At 42.2% G+C, this 16457-nt stretch overlaps 1 protein-coding gene across 1 annotated transcript; it reads right to left on the bottom strand.

Moving 5' to 3' along the window:
* Positions 1 to 1141: 1141 nt before the first annotated feature.
* RHOV (ras homolog family member V) lies at positions 1142 to 10390 on the bottom strand. Its single transcript, XM_006270351.4, has 3 exons — positions 9935 to 10390; positions 4678 to 4736; positions 1142 to 4102 (listed from the first exon to the last, which is right to left on the bottom strand). The coding sequence occupies exons 1-3, from the start codon at positions 10131 to 10133 to the stop codon at positions 3662 to 3664; spliced, it is 699 nt and encodes a 232-aa protein (XP_006270413.1). The 5' UTR covers positions 10134 to 10390; the 3' UTR covers positions 1142 to 3661.
* Positions 10391 to 16457: the final 6067 nt, after the last annotated feature.

The raw sequence follows: 16457 nt of genomic DNA, 5'->3' as shown, positions 1-16457 counted from the left end.
CTGCCTAGCAAGGCCAAGTCATGTTTGAACCGGGCCATAGCTCAAATGATTACCAGGCTGCACCTTGGGTCTGCTACTATGCAAGGTGGCCAGGGCAAGAGTGGATAAGGCTTAAAGATGCCCATTGCCCAGTATGATTTTAGGGGAGGTATCAGTGTTAGTCTGAAGTCAGGCAGAAGGCAGGGGAGACTTGAACCCTATAGACAGCATCTGATGAAGTAAGCCCTTTGCTTATGAAAACTTATACTATACATCTCTGATTTAGTTAATCTCAAAGGTGCAAATCTCCCCTGCCTTCTGTTAGTATGAGTTTGGCCATTCCAACAACACATTAACATGAGACTGCAAGCTGTAAAAACAGCTTCCTTTTGTTAGTTCAGACTTATTCATTGATGGTGTCTCCAGGAGCTTTTAGGCACTTTGCAGTTCACATGACAGGATGTGGGTCTTTGGACTGAATCACTCCGAGCTCATTCACACCTTGCTGTTACTTCCAATTGCAGATCATTCCCCCATCTTTAATAGTTAATAATCAGGGGCAGCCCTGTGGCAAGCAGCAAGGCTAGGCCTAGACTCTGTGCAGCCTACAGGTTCCAGCATTGATCTTTACACAGATGTGTGTTTTGTTTTGCTTCATTTTTAATAGAAACAAAACACCACCAACACATTCAGGGGCTGGTTGAACTTGGGGCACCTCACAGAAGGAGCAAAACAAATCAGTCCAGCTCCCAGGAAGTCTTCCCATACCAGTGTTTCAGCAATAGCCCCCACTTCCCATCATGGATTTGCAGTAGCACCCACCCATCCTTCAGTGCATCTCTTTTCCACTGATTCTTCAACTTTCTGCTAAATTCCTCTTCACCAGCCTGGCTTCCCAGCTCTCCCCCAGATACAGTTGGGAGACATCCAGCTTCTCATTGCTGCAAGCCATCAATGCATTGGACTGGAGAGCAGAGAGGATAAAAATCACCAGTGCTAATGAAAAAAATGGGCCAGGAAAAAGTAGCTGGGGATGGGGGGTTAATGAGGGAGAAGACAAGCTCTGCTACATTGGTGTCTGCCACATAGAACAATCCCATTTCCTTCATCAGGCCCCATGTCACTTACCCCTAGTGAAATTAGGAGCAGACTTCAGCCATACTTAAATAGAACCATTTTATTTGAATAAACATTAGACAGACAGTCACTGGTGGAAGAAAGCAGCTCTTTATCAGTACAGCTTCTTTCCCAAGACAAAGCAACTCCTGGATTATGTAGAGGTACTACAGGACAATGCCTGCTCCCCTCCCCACACCTTTTCCACACTGAGGAATGCGAGAAATCCGTTGCTCCCCAGGGGATCCTACAGGTGCCTTTACCATTGGAATTGATCCTCAGGATGACAAGGTTGTTGTCAGCCCACATCTTGGTGCTTGTGCCCACAGAGTATGGAAATGCATAAAGACCCAATATACAAACTGAACTAAATGGACAGCAGTGTTGCCCTACACTGTACAGAAATACCCACAGCAATACGTCAGTGACTAAGAGTGATGCTCAATTTACAGCATCCTGCCCAAGAAGGCATAATGGCAATACATGCCAGGATACTTCTTCAGTTCCAGCTGCTGATCTGCATTGTCTGGAGCCTGGCACAGCCTAACTTGATCCAATTGAATTAATTTAAGCTTTAGCACCAGTGGGGGCATGTTCATTTATAAGGGCAGAGATGCCCAAGCTTTGCAGGTCTAGGGAGGGGCTCAGTGGCAAGTTTGTACAACATGGAACAACTGCAGCCACCCTTATCTTTAACAGAAGGATGCAATCCATGCAGACTATAGGCCTCCATCCTGAGCTGAATGACTTTGCATTGCATGTTCAGAGCTTGGTTCTTTCATATGCTGTACCTCTGCGATTATAAGCGATTGGGGAAACTGTCAAAGACCTGTATGCACAGCATTTAGATCAGGGCCACATTCTGGCCTCTATTGACTAGCTAAAGTATTTAACACACTATTTCCAGAGACAGAACACACAAATGAGTGCCCAAAGAAAGATAACTTGCTGCCTCACGCTGGGATCCATTGCTAGGCAGGCCTGCCATACTCCTTGTCACATGAACTGGAGCAAAATGTCTTTATGAAAGATTTCAGACATGGAAAAAAGTTCAGTAATGAGAACTGTGAATAACTCATTAGGAGCTCGAGCTCTGCTGTAAGGGGGAGCAGGGGCAGAGACAGAACAGGCTCCTTCCCAGGACAGGTCATACAGCAGACACCATGGATTTCTTCATATGGTCAGAACCTTATGGGTTTCCTTCTTCAGTTCTTGGCTTCAGTGTGACTTGTAAGAAAGCAGCAGGAGAGACGAGGAGCTATAAACCTCAGGTCTCATTCTGCAGCCACAAGGGCGAGGGCTTGAATGAGGTAAGGTGAACTTCGCTCTCTCTTGCTCTTTTGTACAGCACCCAAATTAAGGATTTGATTTGAAAAGAAACCATGCCCTCTCCCCTGCCCCTAACTCCAGTATGCCCACTAAAGATTGATCTCCAGGCACCAATGATATCTTGCCCGGGGTGGGAGGGGGGCAGGAAGAGATAAGGTGAGGTCATTAGCAATTTTTTGTTATTGCTCCAAAGAATCTCTTATTTACATCTCACAACTAGTCACAGGATAAAAGATTTCCTTCCTAGTTCCTCCTCATCCCCTTCCCATTTCCTCCTTTCCTTTTTCTTTTGCTTCCTTCTTTTTCCCCTTTCCTCTATCTCCTTTGCATCACATTTCTTTTTTCCTTCCACTACATGCTTCTCCCACTACCTGCTTCTGTCTTCTTTCTGCCCATGTTTCACTTCCCTGCTGCATTTCAGGCTCCTTAGATCAAACCACTGTCTATGTGCTCCTCTGTACATCAAGTACAAGGGCATCTCAAAACAGGGGAGGGGCCCTAAGTAGTGTTAACTTTGAACATGTGGCTATAGCTCTATAATGTACTGTGCCAGGGAGCCCCTTTATGAATTAATATGGCTGGTAGGGTGCTTCCCTTTAGGCTTTTCCTGGGATATACCTCAGGTGTAATCCCTCTTGAGAGGTATTTGAAATCCCTGGTAAAGGGTCCGTAAAAAAGAGCACTACTTTATTTATCTAGACAACACCATCTTCTTTAGTGATTAGAACTAGAGGGAAAACCCGAGATCTACTTTTTAAACTTATCAGCCCACCTTGTGGTCTCCCAAAAAGCCCTCACCCTATTCTCAATCAAGACTTTAGAACAGCTGGAGTAGAGAAAGCCCAGGTATTACACTAGAGTTAGACAGTGCTGGGACAGGACTTTTAGGTAGTTTCAGACAAGAAACTGGTTACACCAGACATCTGACATCATGAAGCTGGCTCACTTGGTAGTCCTGAATCTTAATGTAGTGTATTAAAAGCTCCCATTGATCTGGGGCACCACAAGCATATCTTCCAGGTGCTTAATGCTGTATGGACCATTCAATAGCCTGGTGCAATGAAGTCCATTTCATGTTTCCTAGGCATGGCATGCCGACACCCAGCAAGAGCCAGGCCTGCCAGTCTCAGGAGCTCATAGCAGCCTCCTTGCTGGAGCCATAGGACCAGTCACTCCAAAGTATAGAGCTAGTGCTGGCATGGTGTTTTTTTTCCCCCTCCCCTCTCTCAAACTAGCTTCAGACAAAGCAGAAAAATTTCTTCCAGCGGCACTTGGAGAGGGTTTTGATCCCTTTGGCTGTCATTTTCTTTTCCTGCTGCGCTTTGTGCTCAACAGCACTCACAATGGCTGTGTCAAAGACTTCTTTCAGGTTCTTTTGGGTCAGAGCTGAGCACTCCACATAGGCCTCAGCCCGGATTTTCTCAGCCAGGCCTTCAGCCTGAGGCTTGGGCACAGGCTTGCCATGGTAGCGGTCCAGGCTGATCAGGACATTGACGTCATCCCGCAAGTCAGCTTGCGTCCCCACTAGCAGCACCGGGGCCCCTGGGTTATGAGTCCGTATCTCGGGGATCCATTTCTCAGTAATGTTTTGGAAGGAGCTGGGGTTCACCACGCTGAAGCAGACAAGGAAGACATCCGTGTCAGAATAACAGAGCGAGCGGAGGCAATCGAAATCTTCCTACAGGGGAAGAGGGAAAGAAGATGAAGGAACCCTCACAGTAAGAAACTGCAGTAACTCCTTCACACTAGGAGTGACAGATATAGCAAGACATGACAAGCTTGCACTTGGGGCCAGATTTCTTCACTCTACACGAGATGAGCTGCTTATCACTGAGAAGAGCTTTCCAAAGAGCACCCCTCCCCTGGAAGGCCCTTTACCATATGCATGCTCCAGTGGCATGGTGACACCCATAAAGTACATCCCCTGTGCCAGGCTGAGGTCAGTATCTATTGTGGGGGATTGACAGGCTGTGTGCAGCCACTTAAGATTTTGCCTAAACTCCAGGAACAGATCTACACTGATGAGACTGTGGTCCCTCCATGTCACTTCTACATCATTTTGGAGGGTGAAGGCTCAGGGACAAGAAACTCTCCAATTTGGTTTGACAATGATGATGATGTCAGTACTCATACATGTCCTTCTTTCAAATCTGTACATAATCCTTCCTACAAGACCTGCTAATAAGTCCTGTCCTACACATTTGTCAAGACTCCAGGCACTGGTTTCCCCTCAGTTTAGGTTAATGATCTCACCTGTCCAGCTGTGTCCCAGAGCTGGATCCGAACAGGGGCTCCGTCTACCAAGACCTGCACTGTAAGAGAGAGAAGGGGGATGAGCATGCACTTAAGTCTCTGATCCACATGCATCAGTTCCTCCCTCCCAGCTTCTGTTTTTTGTCCTACTGAATTATCAAACTGGATCAATTTTATAGTAAATCACTCTGTGTCACACATGTTCACCCTGTCCAAGTATCATAAAAGTCTCACTAAAAAAACAAACAAGAAAAAAAAAACACCCATAGCTTGTCCTAGCAGGCATAGAGACCATTGGGAAACCTGAAGTGGTTTAAGCAAAGGACATTTTCTTCTTTGATTGTTTCAACATCTTAAGGGAGTTTTTTTCCAGGACATTCAGATACAAGTGCCTTCTCTAGGGATGGCCTTTAGTCAAACATTACCCAAGCCATAATTTAATGTTTTTCTCCCACACTTTAAAACAACAGTCAGGGAAGGACATGATCTGTGAGCTTCTCTTATGGACTCATAGTGATCTGCCCTGACTGGCTTCTCAAGTCATTCATCCCTTGGACCTGAGATTGGACTTTATAAAGACTTTTTTTGTTTTGTTTTTTTTTTTTTGAGATGCTGTATATATAGCACCCCAGCTGAGGAAAGCAACAGACATGAGAAAACTGTTAAACAACAGTTGCTTAAAAAGGAAATAATTGTGTCAGAGTTCCTCCAGAAATTTTTTTCAGGGCTCATCTGCACCCTGAGTCCTTATGTTTTTATAGAGTTTGGGTGTTCTTGTCACCTCTAGTCTACACCTGATCCAAGCCGAAAGGCCGAGAATCAATAGCTGCTACCATTTCTACCACCAGTGAAGATGTCAGTGGTAAATTAGACAAACAGGTTTTGTATTTGTATTATTGTTCTCTAGTCAAAGGAAGCCTTAACAAGCCCCTGCTGCCTCAGATTAGGTAGTGTGTATCCTTCCAGTGGAAATTCAGAGTTAAACCGTCTGACTATTTAACAGTTCAGACAACACAAAGTGACAGGAGGCTAGAACTAAGAGCAACTTATAGAGGGGGAGTGAGTGGAAAATTATATATTATTGGAGTCTTGACAGAATGTGAAAATAGCACTGGCTTGACAAAGGATCCTGTGCTAAGGTGACAGTGGGCACAGGCTAGCAGTCATTCACTTTGTTGGAGGACTTTGATTTTGTTTCCTTAAAGAAGCATCTTTTCTTACTCTTCAGGTTGTTTCTGACACCTATAGTTAATAACTGACCTCATACATACTCTTGGGGAGAAGAAAGATCTTTGTTACTGACAGAAGACTGTGACAGAAAAAGCAAATGAAAGACAAAATAATGAACTGTGAGGGGGAAGGACTTCTTAGGGTGATCTCTTTTACTGGACCAACTACATTGTTGGGATAAAGTTAGACAAGCTTTTGAATACAAGACATCTTCCCCCCACAGCAAGAATGAAGAGGGATGGGGGAGAGGGAGGAAGGCAAGACCACAGTTCTCTCCTACCAGGCTATGAGAAACTACAGTTTCCTTATGGCTACAGGACAGTCAAGTTGTTGCCACATCTTTGCCCTAGGGGAGGAAGAGAAACTATTCCTGATCAAAGGAACTGTTCAGATTCTGACTTGATCTTTCAAGGCACTGGGTACTTCTCTTTTAGTATATTATTTCTTCACCACCTACCAGGGGTATTGAAGGAGGCAAGTAACACATGGGGAAACATTTAGTGATCCTCAGAAGAAAGGTACCACATAAATATGAAGTATAATTTATCTCCTGCAACAGTGCTGGCCTGAGGAAGTTCCTCCCTGCTAGCACAAGCCATGCTCACAGCTCGACTTCTACCGAAATGCTGGCCTTACCACTATTGCAGCATACACACCTGTGGAAAGATACCAGGGTTCAGTACAAAAGAAAGAGCAGGCAGAACAGGAAAGTCTGCTGGGGAAAGGTCACAGAGTGTATGTTTCACTGCTGATCTAGCTCAATGTGACACCTGGCAGAAGGTGGGACAAAGACAGTGGCTGGGTAGCAGCCCTGTTTCTTAGCATTACCCAGGTATTTAAACACTCATCTTTTGTACGAAATCACTCCCCAACTGGTGTTGGCTTTATGGTATATTGTTTAGAACTAGAGATGAGAACAAGCTGCAGAGTTAAGATCTAGATCTAGTGTAGGCAAAAGGTGACACCCAAACGTGAAAAAAAAAAAAAAAGTCCCAATTGTCATGGATGCCAGGCCCTTGCAGGTCTCTCTCCAATTTCAAAGTTGTGGACAGTTAGGTTTACTTCACATATAGGTAGGGCAACTAGGTTCTTTGAGCTACAGTTGTCACTGCCTTCATGCCAAACAGGGGTGGGCAATTATTTTGGATGGAGGGCTGCTTACTGAGTTTTGGCAAGCCATCGAGGGCCACATGACAGGCAGCCAGGGGCAGATAAATATTAATTTTCTGAAATTTTTGAGGGGCCTTGCAGGCCAGATAAAATGGCCTGGTGGGCTGCATCCAGCCCTCATTTTGCCCACCCCTGCTTTAGAAGATACTGATACAGTCACTAGAAATGTCTAATGATATTTCTAGTCTCCTAAACTGACCATGTTAGTATTGTGGGAGCAGAGGGACAACAGTTACCTCGCTCCCTTATCCACAGCCAAACCTGAACTGAGCTCATCTCTAGCTTAGAACAGTCAGGCTAAAGAAAGAGCTGTGCTTATGCCACTTTGTGCTTCTTTACAACAGATAAAGGAGATCAGAAAAAGAGAATGAATTTTAAGAGCTTGTTTCTACAGTTTTACTTTTTGAAATGTTAAAAGTTTGAGCCCACTTTGCTCGATTCTGATAACTGAAGAGCTCATAAAATGTCATTTATGAGTGTCTAGACAACTGAGAGCTCAGTAGCAGAGAAGGTATTTTGAATCTGTCTTCCAACTCCTCTTTTGTTAACACCTACTCAGTATCAGTGGCAATGACCATTTTGGCAAAAGGACATCTTTGGTGACCCTCTGCCATCAGTTTAAAACAGAAGACTTTATAATCTACTTCTAGAAAAACTAGAAGAGAAAAAAAAAAAGTGTAAAACAAGCAGGATTATTTAAAAAAAAACAAACAAACAAAAAACAAACAAACAAAAAAAACTTTTAGACCTTATCCACCAAGAAAGTAACAAGAGAGGCAGGAGCTCAGTATTAAAGAAAAAATTCTTTATCAACTAACTTTAAAACATGCTTAAGCCCTGTCTGCATCAGGGCTTTGTTTTTAATAATTGATAAAAGATGGTCATACAGCAAAAGGGGTGAAATTTTCCAAAGCGTTTAAATGATTTAGAAGCCTAAGCCCCGTTTTCAAGAGTGACTTAATGCCTATGTTGGGGGCACTTTTCTGATAGATTGGTATACAATCCTATACGAGGCAAAGCACTCCCAGCATGGCTGCAGCTACATCTGGAAAGATGGGCATTATACCAGTATTAACAGTACTCCCTAGCAAGAGAGGCACCTTGGTAAGAGAGCAGCTTAGGGGCTTTTGCCAGCACAGCCAAGTCTATCATAATCACACCTATTCACAACCTTGAATGGCTTAACTGTGCTGGTAGAAACCCCCATTATAGGCTCCTAAGTGCCTGAGGCCAGAACTAAGCCCTTCTAAAAGTTACTGGAACCCAGTCTCCTTAATGTCAATAACTTTGAAAGTGTTTTCCAAAGTTTGTAATACTTTTGGAAAATGTTATCCTTTCTATTAGGTTAAAGGCAGGGTCTCCTTTTGAAAGAGACTTAAAGGAGCTGTCTCCCAAGACCATGCCTGGCCTGACTTCTGCCCACCTTTGGACTGACAGGGCCCACAGCACAGACTGGCTGAAGGGTAGAAGGTCAGAGGCTGGAGAGTTAGGGTTAGTGAGTGACAACTCAAAGTACAGAAGAATGCACAAATTAAGTAGGGAGATAACATATTATCCTTCTCTCCCTCCAGGAGCCAGGAAGGCATCTATAGAGCTGTTTCCAGACAGCCATCAAACACCGGGGTCTTCTAATATGCAAAGCAAACTTAGCAGACAGTGCTTATTTATGTGCTCAATTATTTATGTTAATGAAGACAAAGCATAAGGAGGGAGAGCCCTCAGGTTTCAGTCTCCAATTCAACCTCCTTGCCCCAGGGCAAGTAGTCAGAAGAGATTTCCTCACGCTCTTTTGGACCACAACCAGAACAATAAAACTCCAGGGATTTACATACAAATCTCTCTCTCCTGGAATCCTATAATCACCAGAGAAAGAACCACCCATGAATTCCCAACAGCTATTCCCATACAGCTCTCCGATATATCAAGCCTAAACTGCACAACTTTGATAAGATGAATCTATCCTGCTACCTCTTTTTAGGTATCTCATCCCTAACCAGCAATGCAAACAGAAGGCCATTCCTTTCCCTGGATCCCCTCACTAGGGTACAGCAGTTACTTTCTCCGAAGACTGTCTCAGTGCACATAGTCGTAAAAAACACTCAAATAGCACAGTGATGAGGGACATTATAGAAACATGAACTCTTGACCCTGTTGAAGCCAATGAGATTTTTTTCAATAGACTTTATGAAGCAATGTTTTTTACCTGAGGAGTTTAGTACCATCATGGATCATGAATATATGCAATATATTCTTCAATAACAACTCCTCAAGGCTGCCTCTCTCCCTCTATCTTAAGCTAAGCAGCAGCTAGGCCAATTAACCCAAGGAACCGCCCCCCCCAATTTCAGAGACTCCAGCAGAACACAAATTTTGTTCTGTAGGTCTATCCCAGCTCTAGCCAAGCAGGAAGGTTGACTCCCTAGTTGTGCATGAGAAACAAAACCGGTTTCTCTTTACAGCCTCCTCTTCAATGCTTCCATTAAAACTTTGCCTGCAACAGGGAAATATTGCAAAACTTTTTGCTGATACCATTCAGTTCCTCCAGTGTTTAAATTTAGGAGCTTCAACAAGTGGACAGACTGATGGCCCCTGCTGCTGTTTTAAGCACCGTGTTGACTATACTGGGTTTGAACAGGGTGAGAGCACAGTATTTAAAATTTTAAAAAGTAGTCTCTGTCCTAGAGTCCCCATGAGTGTTGGAGTTATGCCCTTTGGAAACATGTCTTTCCCCTTAAGAACTTGTTTCAAGTATAGACAAGGTTATTATGCCAATAAGAAGATGAAAAAAAAAAAATCAACAAGGAAGAAACAGCATACTACTGTCAGCCAGAAATCCTCAGGGGCACCTGATTCTTACCTGAAAAGGTGTCCAAGGCAGTTGGCTGGTACTCATCTGGGTATCCATTTGTTGTGTAGCTGATAATCAGGCTAGTCTTTCCTACAGCACCATCACCTACTAGGACACATTTAATGCCCAGCTCTGAGCCACTGCCCCTTGGGGTACTTCTCCTCCTCCTCAGGGCAGGTGAATAATCCAGCAGCTCCTGGGGAGGCATAGCTTGAGAAATGGCTACAAATGTTTGGTTAATTAAAAAAGGCAGAAGCTGCAAATTTACAGTCAGAAAACAAAATTTGGGCTATAAAAGCCACAGGTAATGGCAGAAAAGCAGATTAGGTAAGGAGCAAGGCTCAGCCACTGTAGCCCCATACATGGTAGTAGCTCCTCTAGAGCACTATCCCTTCAAGTGTCTCGGAGCTGAAATAGCAGCAACCACAGCAAACTCTGTGCAGTAGTAGGTAGGCTCCACCCCCCCCCCCCCCTTTAAACTAATACAGCTCTTAACTTCCACACCTGTCATGGTTTACAGAAGCCTGATTTGCATAGCCCAGCCTCTGCTCCCTGCAACCTGATTCAGCTTCTTAGATGTCTTGGTAAACTTGATCTGCAAACCTCACTCTCCACCTTTTCTTCTTTCTTTTCCTTATGGTTTCCACGTGATTAGTGCTGGTGAAAGGTGCTGGCCTGGGGCCTTGCAACGCTCTTCTCACGGAACAGGTACAGCCCAAGCAGTAAGTGTCAGTTTCACCAGGTCCAGAAACTACACATAAACTGGCATAAGTGATGATCGGAAACAGGTCTAAACCTGTAACAGAACAGAAGTTCAATGCACATAGACCAGTTTCAAAATGGTAGAACCAGGTTTAAGATAGACCTGGATGTAGTATCAGATTTAATCAGTTTAGATTAGACCAGTCTATCGAATTTCTGTTCCGGATCTCCATGTCTGGTTTTGCTGTGAAGGAGAATGAATCCGGAGTTCAGTCCCCAGCCCCACTTGACATTTACTCCTCCTGCTCAGGCTGCCAACAAAGACATGGTATGGGAAATAAAGACTGACCAGAAAACTCCTATTTCTCAGGCCAGTGAACAGCCAGAAGACAGTAATGACTTTCAATTACTACTTACCTGACCTGGATTCAAATCGGCCACCTACAGGCAAAAGGTTTTGCCATACCCTATCAATTCCATAACGATTATTGCTCATTACTTATAATTGGCATTGTTATTATTGGTAGCACCTGAGAGCCTCCTCCTATTATAAGCAGACCAGGTTGTTTGGGTGAATCTGATATCTTTTATTAGACCAACTTAAATATTTGGGGAAAAAAAATGGCAAATTTTTGGGTTTAAAAACCCTTTGTCAAGCTGAGGAAGTCTCTGCAGTTGGTGTGTGCGCTTCCTGGGTGGAATGAATAGTAAAGGAGCCAGAGGCTGGTTTGGTATGCATGAGAGACAGGCAGTCAGTGAAGATGTAAACTGAGGAGTCAGTGGGTGAGAGCTGGGTTAGTTTATTATACAAACACAACTAAGAAATCTAGCCTCTGCACAGTCCTGTAAACTATTTTTTCCATTAAAGAAATACTGACATTGTACTTCTAAGATCAATATGGGGAGCCCCAACAGAGAAATTCTATGATAGCTGGCAAAGATTTCCAGACAGAAATAGGAGCAGCGATTTTGTTAAATTGTACATGACTACACAGAAAGTGGATGAGAGACGGAGAATGTCACCTTTCTTATTATATGACCTTATGCAGTCACATCCAACAATTCCAGCCCTTAACACAGTTGAAACGATTACCATGATCTGGCAAAAATATTTTAATACGTACAGGGATTTCCAATCTGGTCTCCTTTTTACCATTCCTTATTCATTTCCCTTAGTGCCTGCAATGTGCTAAGTACTTCTAAACAGAGAAGGCAGGAAAATCCTTGCTCTTGCAATCTAAAGAAAAAAAACTGAACAAACACAGAGGGGAGAGGACACCACAGCGAGAAGACAGATGATTGCCAGCATCTTGTTAACCCTTGTCCCATAGTATTACACCTCCAGGGGAGCTGAGAAAGCCATATGAATATTGAGATTTTTTTTAGGGGAAGCTCTAATATAAGCAAAACCTCAAGTTGCATATTTTACCTCTATGACAATCTCAAGCTTGGATATGGGATTAATTTCTGCTGTGGGATTTGAATACACAGACTGCAGGGCAGACTGCCACCAACGTAACATGCTGACTCCTGCAGCCTTTCAGCTGAAGAGATGCTGGGGCACTGCCAGCACTATGCAAAACGATGCTAAAAATAGGCATCAACTGGAAGCCCTTGAACTTGCAGCTCATTCTATGCCTTGCATCCACAAGGAGCAGCTGCCTAAGTGTTTTATATGGTGGACTGCACTAGTTTGTTACAATTCTTGGATAAACCTCCTGGAAACAGTAGTGAACACGGTGGCCTTTTTTATGCTAGCATTTTTTTCAAATCTCCCACCAATGCACTCACACCAGCATAGCAATTTTTTTGCAGTTGTAGCATCAATAGGAGCATTAGTACAGACAGGCTACTGCTATGTTCTGAGCAGGGTTTACTGGCAAGGTAGTTAAAATGGCAGTGGCTGATCTACATTACAGCTTCTACTATTACTATATTAATGGAAATTTTAAAGAAAATGCTAGTTCAGATGCAGACTATGAGCAAGCTATGTCAGGATACTCTGAATACACAGGAACAATCACTTCTAGAAGGCAGTGTTTTTCATATTGGCCTAAAGGTATTTCTACAGTGTATTTGTGGAGGATATGTGAGAGGAAGGACTGGGAAAGCAAGAGGGAAAGGGGAATTATAAATGGAGGAAAAGGAAGAAACAAAAAATGAAGACAAATTGACTATATCTATTAGATTTTGAAGAGGGTATAGTGTGGTTGTAGTGACAAAACCTCAATGTTTCTGTTACTCATAACACAGAATCATAGGTACCCAGCAATAGAACAAACATATATATGTGACACCCCCCCCCCCCAGGTGTGCTGGGTGTGTCTGCAGCTGACATATATATGGGCAGAAATACTGCTGTTGTAGGGGGCAGGTAAAGCAATATATTGTTGCTTGTTATGTGAGATAACTATGAGAACAGTACATCTTGGAAAGACTTTATGCTATTTCTTATTAAGAGGAAGAAATACATGCAAATCAGGGAAGAGTAGGAATGCTCCTGCTTTAATAGCAGCAGGAAGAGATAAGACCAGCCTGGCAGTGTTTTGTTTCTCACATTATTAAGTATTCCACTATGGATGTCCTGTAAGAAGATGTACTACTCAGACTACAGAAAAAAAAACTTTTTGTTCTCACTAGCAGACAAGGTTCTTTGGGTGAATCTGATATCTTTTATTAGACCAACTTAAATAGTTGGAAAACAATTTTTAAGCAAGTTTTCAGGTTTTGTTCCCACTCACCTTTTCAGGAGTCACCTGCTTCTGTGCATGAGCCTTCTTTTCTTGACAGATTTTTATTGACTAAATGACACACTTAAGTCAATGGATGTATTGGCCTGATTCCCCTTTTTAACTGATTTGTAAGCCAACTTTAACCTGAGCAATTAAACAAACAGGTCTGTTTCACAGACTTTTTTTTTCTCATGTCCAATCTGGCTTCCAGCTTCCAACAGAACATGTAGTTACAGCTCTACAGTAGACAGAGGATTCAGATAACAGGACTAACCAGTCCTCAGGAAAAAGGTTGTGCTTGCAATGACAGTATATCTTAGTTCCTAAAAGGTGCTGGATTGACAGCCATAGGGACTGATCTGCTCTTCAAATGTGAAGAGCCACATTATGACAAGTGCAGTGCAAGCTGCCTTTCTAACATAATTCCTTCCTGGCCCGCAAAGATCCTCTTCATGGATAAGTTGATAACTCTCTCTCTCTCTGAAGGATGTTAATTACTGTATTGTTCTTATTATAAGTCTACTCTTTTTTTTTCCTCCAAAAGAACCGTATGCGGGGTCAAACTATAATTGGACCCCCAACAGTCTTGACTTTTGTATTTGCAGTATTTATGTGCATGCAATACTCAAATACTGAGTCTAAACATTTCTCAGAGCAGTTTTTTAGTATTTGTAGTCCTTCTGACACTTTTTTTTCCTGCTTATTTGATTCTCCCGTGGGATTTTGTAAAGACAATAGCCATTCAAGGTCTTTTTTCTGTAGTTATTGACTTATATCTAGGGAAGAAATCTGCTTTTCCTAAAACTGAACATGAAAAAGGAGGGTCAACTTCTCTGAATATTAGCATATAATCAGAAAAATATGGTTAGCACCACTTATGATGGTAGCTTTTTGATGTGGACACCTGTCTATTAGAAACGGAACTGAAACGACTAAGTTCATTTCAGATACACCAAATATTGGCTTCAGATACTAAGTTTTCCAGTGTTATGGGTATTGACCTTGGCTGGAATATTAGCTGCAGCTTCTGCTTAAAAAATTGTTGCACTAAAGTTAATACTGATTCACAATGATATTTTGACTTACATATTTGAAGAGTGTAGTACTCTAGTATATAAGGTATATCAGGTAAACTGGTGTATATCATATTATTAAAAAAAACCTATTATGAAAATAAAAATAATTGCTTCCCTCTTAGGTCCTGCTTATTATAACTACCTTCATAGCTGGAGCCACAAAGCACACCTAACAACTAAGGCACTGCTTTAAAGTTTGGGAAATCTGTCGTGCCAAGGTCCTAACTTGTATCTTCACCTCATAGATGTCCGCTCACTGCCAAATCTTAGCCTTTTGTAACAACTGAGAGTGAATTATTTAAATCATACTAGAAACACATGCAAAATATGGTAAATGGACCCAGATTAAAAAACAATGAAAAAACAACCACCCTACCAACCAACCAAACAAACCCCAAAGTCCCTTTTTTCTGAGGCAATAAATACTTATAAACTACTGATAAAAAGGCATACTAGCTATTGAGTAAAGTTTGTATTCAGATTTATCTAGTTATGTTTAAACAAACAATGCATATGAAATTATATAGACAATGCAGTTTGTTTGCAAAGGGTTCACTCTGCTTGTATATTAGAGCCCTGTGAAGAAGCTCAAAGATGCAATTATGAGTGAGAAATTCTGGGAAAGAAAATGAGAAGCAAAGGAAGAGAGGATGCAGGTTAGAAGGGTGAGTGTTGCCAGGAGAAGTGAGACTTGATTAAACCAGGACACATGCGAGAGGAACTTAAACAAATGTATCTCCCTCACCAGCCACCAAAATCACTATTCTAAGCAGGTTAATGCTGATTCATCGTCATCTTGTTAGACAGCTGATTGCATATCTCTGCCCTCTCTTCTTCCCTCCCTCTTCCCCTTTCCTGAAAAATGCCTGTATGATAATTTTCATCATATAACCTTAACAAAAACAAAACACAATTACCATGTGAAAGATAGCCAAAAAAGAAAATATCCTGAGCCCGATCCCCCATTACTGTGCATCATATCTGACTGGCAATTCTGAAGAATCAGAGACAAAAGTAATATGAGTATATACGATGGCTTGTGCACACACGTGCGCACACACATATTTACATAAAATAAAAGGAAAATCTCAATATTTACTTGTCTTAACATCTCCCTTGATTGATTGATAGGGCTTTGTTATTTTTTGAGATCATCAACAATGGAGATCAAATCTGACCCTTGGGTTGCACTTAGGGGGAGTCTAATTGTTAAGGAATTTCACATCTCTGGAGCACATAGAGGAAGTGCTGGAGTATATCCACCCCAGTCCTAGTGTTGATGCACCTCTTTATTTTTTCCTGGAATTAAAAGGGATGGCATTGAGGAAGGAACAGACATGACCTGGCTAGGTTGCATTTTGTCCTCAGTAGTGCAAAAGAACCCAAAATCTTATATTAGTTTTAAGACTGAATAAAAATAAATGAGAATGGAATAACAATGAAGCTACCTAAACCTACTTAAATGCTCTAAAAGAAAGCAAGTATCTATATTAAACTACTTCTTTTTCCCCCAAACAATTTATATAATACCCAGAAGAAACTAGCACAGGTCCTTATCTCAGAAATGTCTATCCTTCAGGCTTTAAGGATGTGTTGCCATCTGCTGGAGAAAACTTTATTTGGCACTGATGCACCAAAAGGAGTCACTAAGTAACATGAAGTAAGCAGGCTTACAAAAGCTTATACGTCTTGGATTTAGCCAGTCTATAAAGTGCAAATTGACTCTGCTGCCTTTATTTGGCATTGACATACAAAAAGGAGTAACTTATCCACATACAGCCTAAGTCATTTGAAAATGCATTGTATATCTTTACCACCCATGAGGCAAACATCAAGTCCATTAATTTAGCATCAGAACAGGATGGTTTAAACTATTTGTGATTTAAACTGTTTATATTTTAAACAAATAGCGCAGCTGATATTACAGGTGAGCTTGGCAGGTGTTTGGATCAGGACCTGGATTAGCTTTCAGTTGACATTTCTTTCCAAAGAGGACAAGGTCCTGGCTTCTAGTTTAACAGC

This window comes from Alligator mississippiensis, chromosome 2 (assembly GCF_030867095.1).
Source record: "Alligator mississippiensis isolate rAllMis1 chromosome 2, rAllMis1, whole genome shotgun sequence".
NCBI lineage: Eukaryota > Metazoa > Chordata > Crocodylia > Alligatoridae > Alligator > Alligator mississippiensis.
The sequence above is the reverse complement of the archived record's forward strand: the minus strand, read 5'-3'. Positions and strand labels throughout refer to the sequence as shown.

Coding starts and splice junctions, on each gene's coding strand:
- RHOV (XM_006270351.4), bottom strand. CDS start 10,133: ATGCCTCCCCAGGAGCTGCTGGATTATTCACCTGCCCTGAGGAGGAGG. Junction 4,737..9,934: donor TGCCTTGGACACCTTTTCAG/GTAAGAATCAGG, acceptor TCTCTCTTACAG/TGCAGGTCTTGGTAGACGGA. Junction 4,103..4,677: donor TCTGGGACACAGCTGGACAG/GTGAGATCATTA, acceptor CTTCCCCTGTAG/GAAGATTTCGATTGCCTCCG.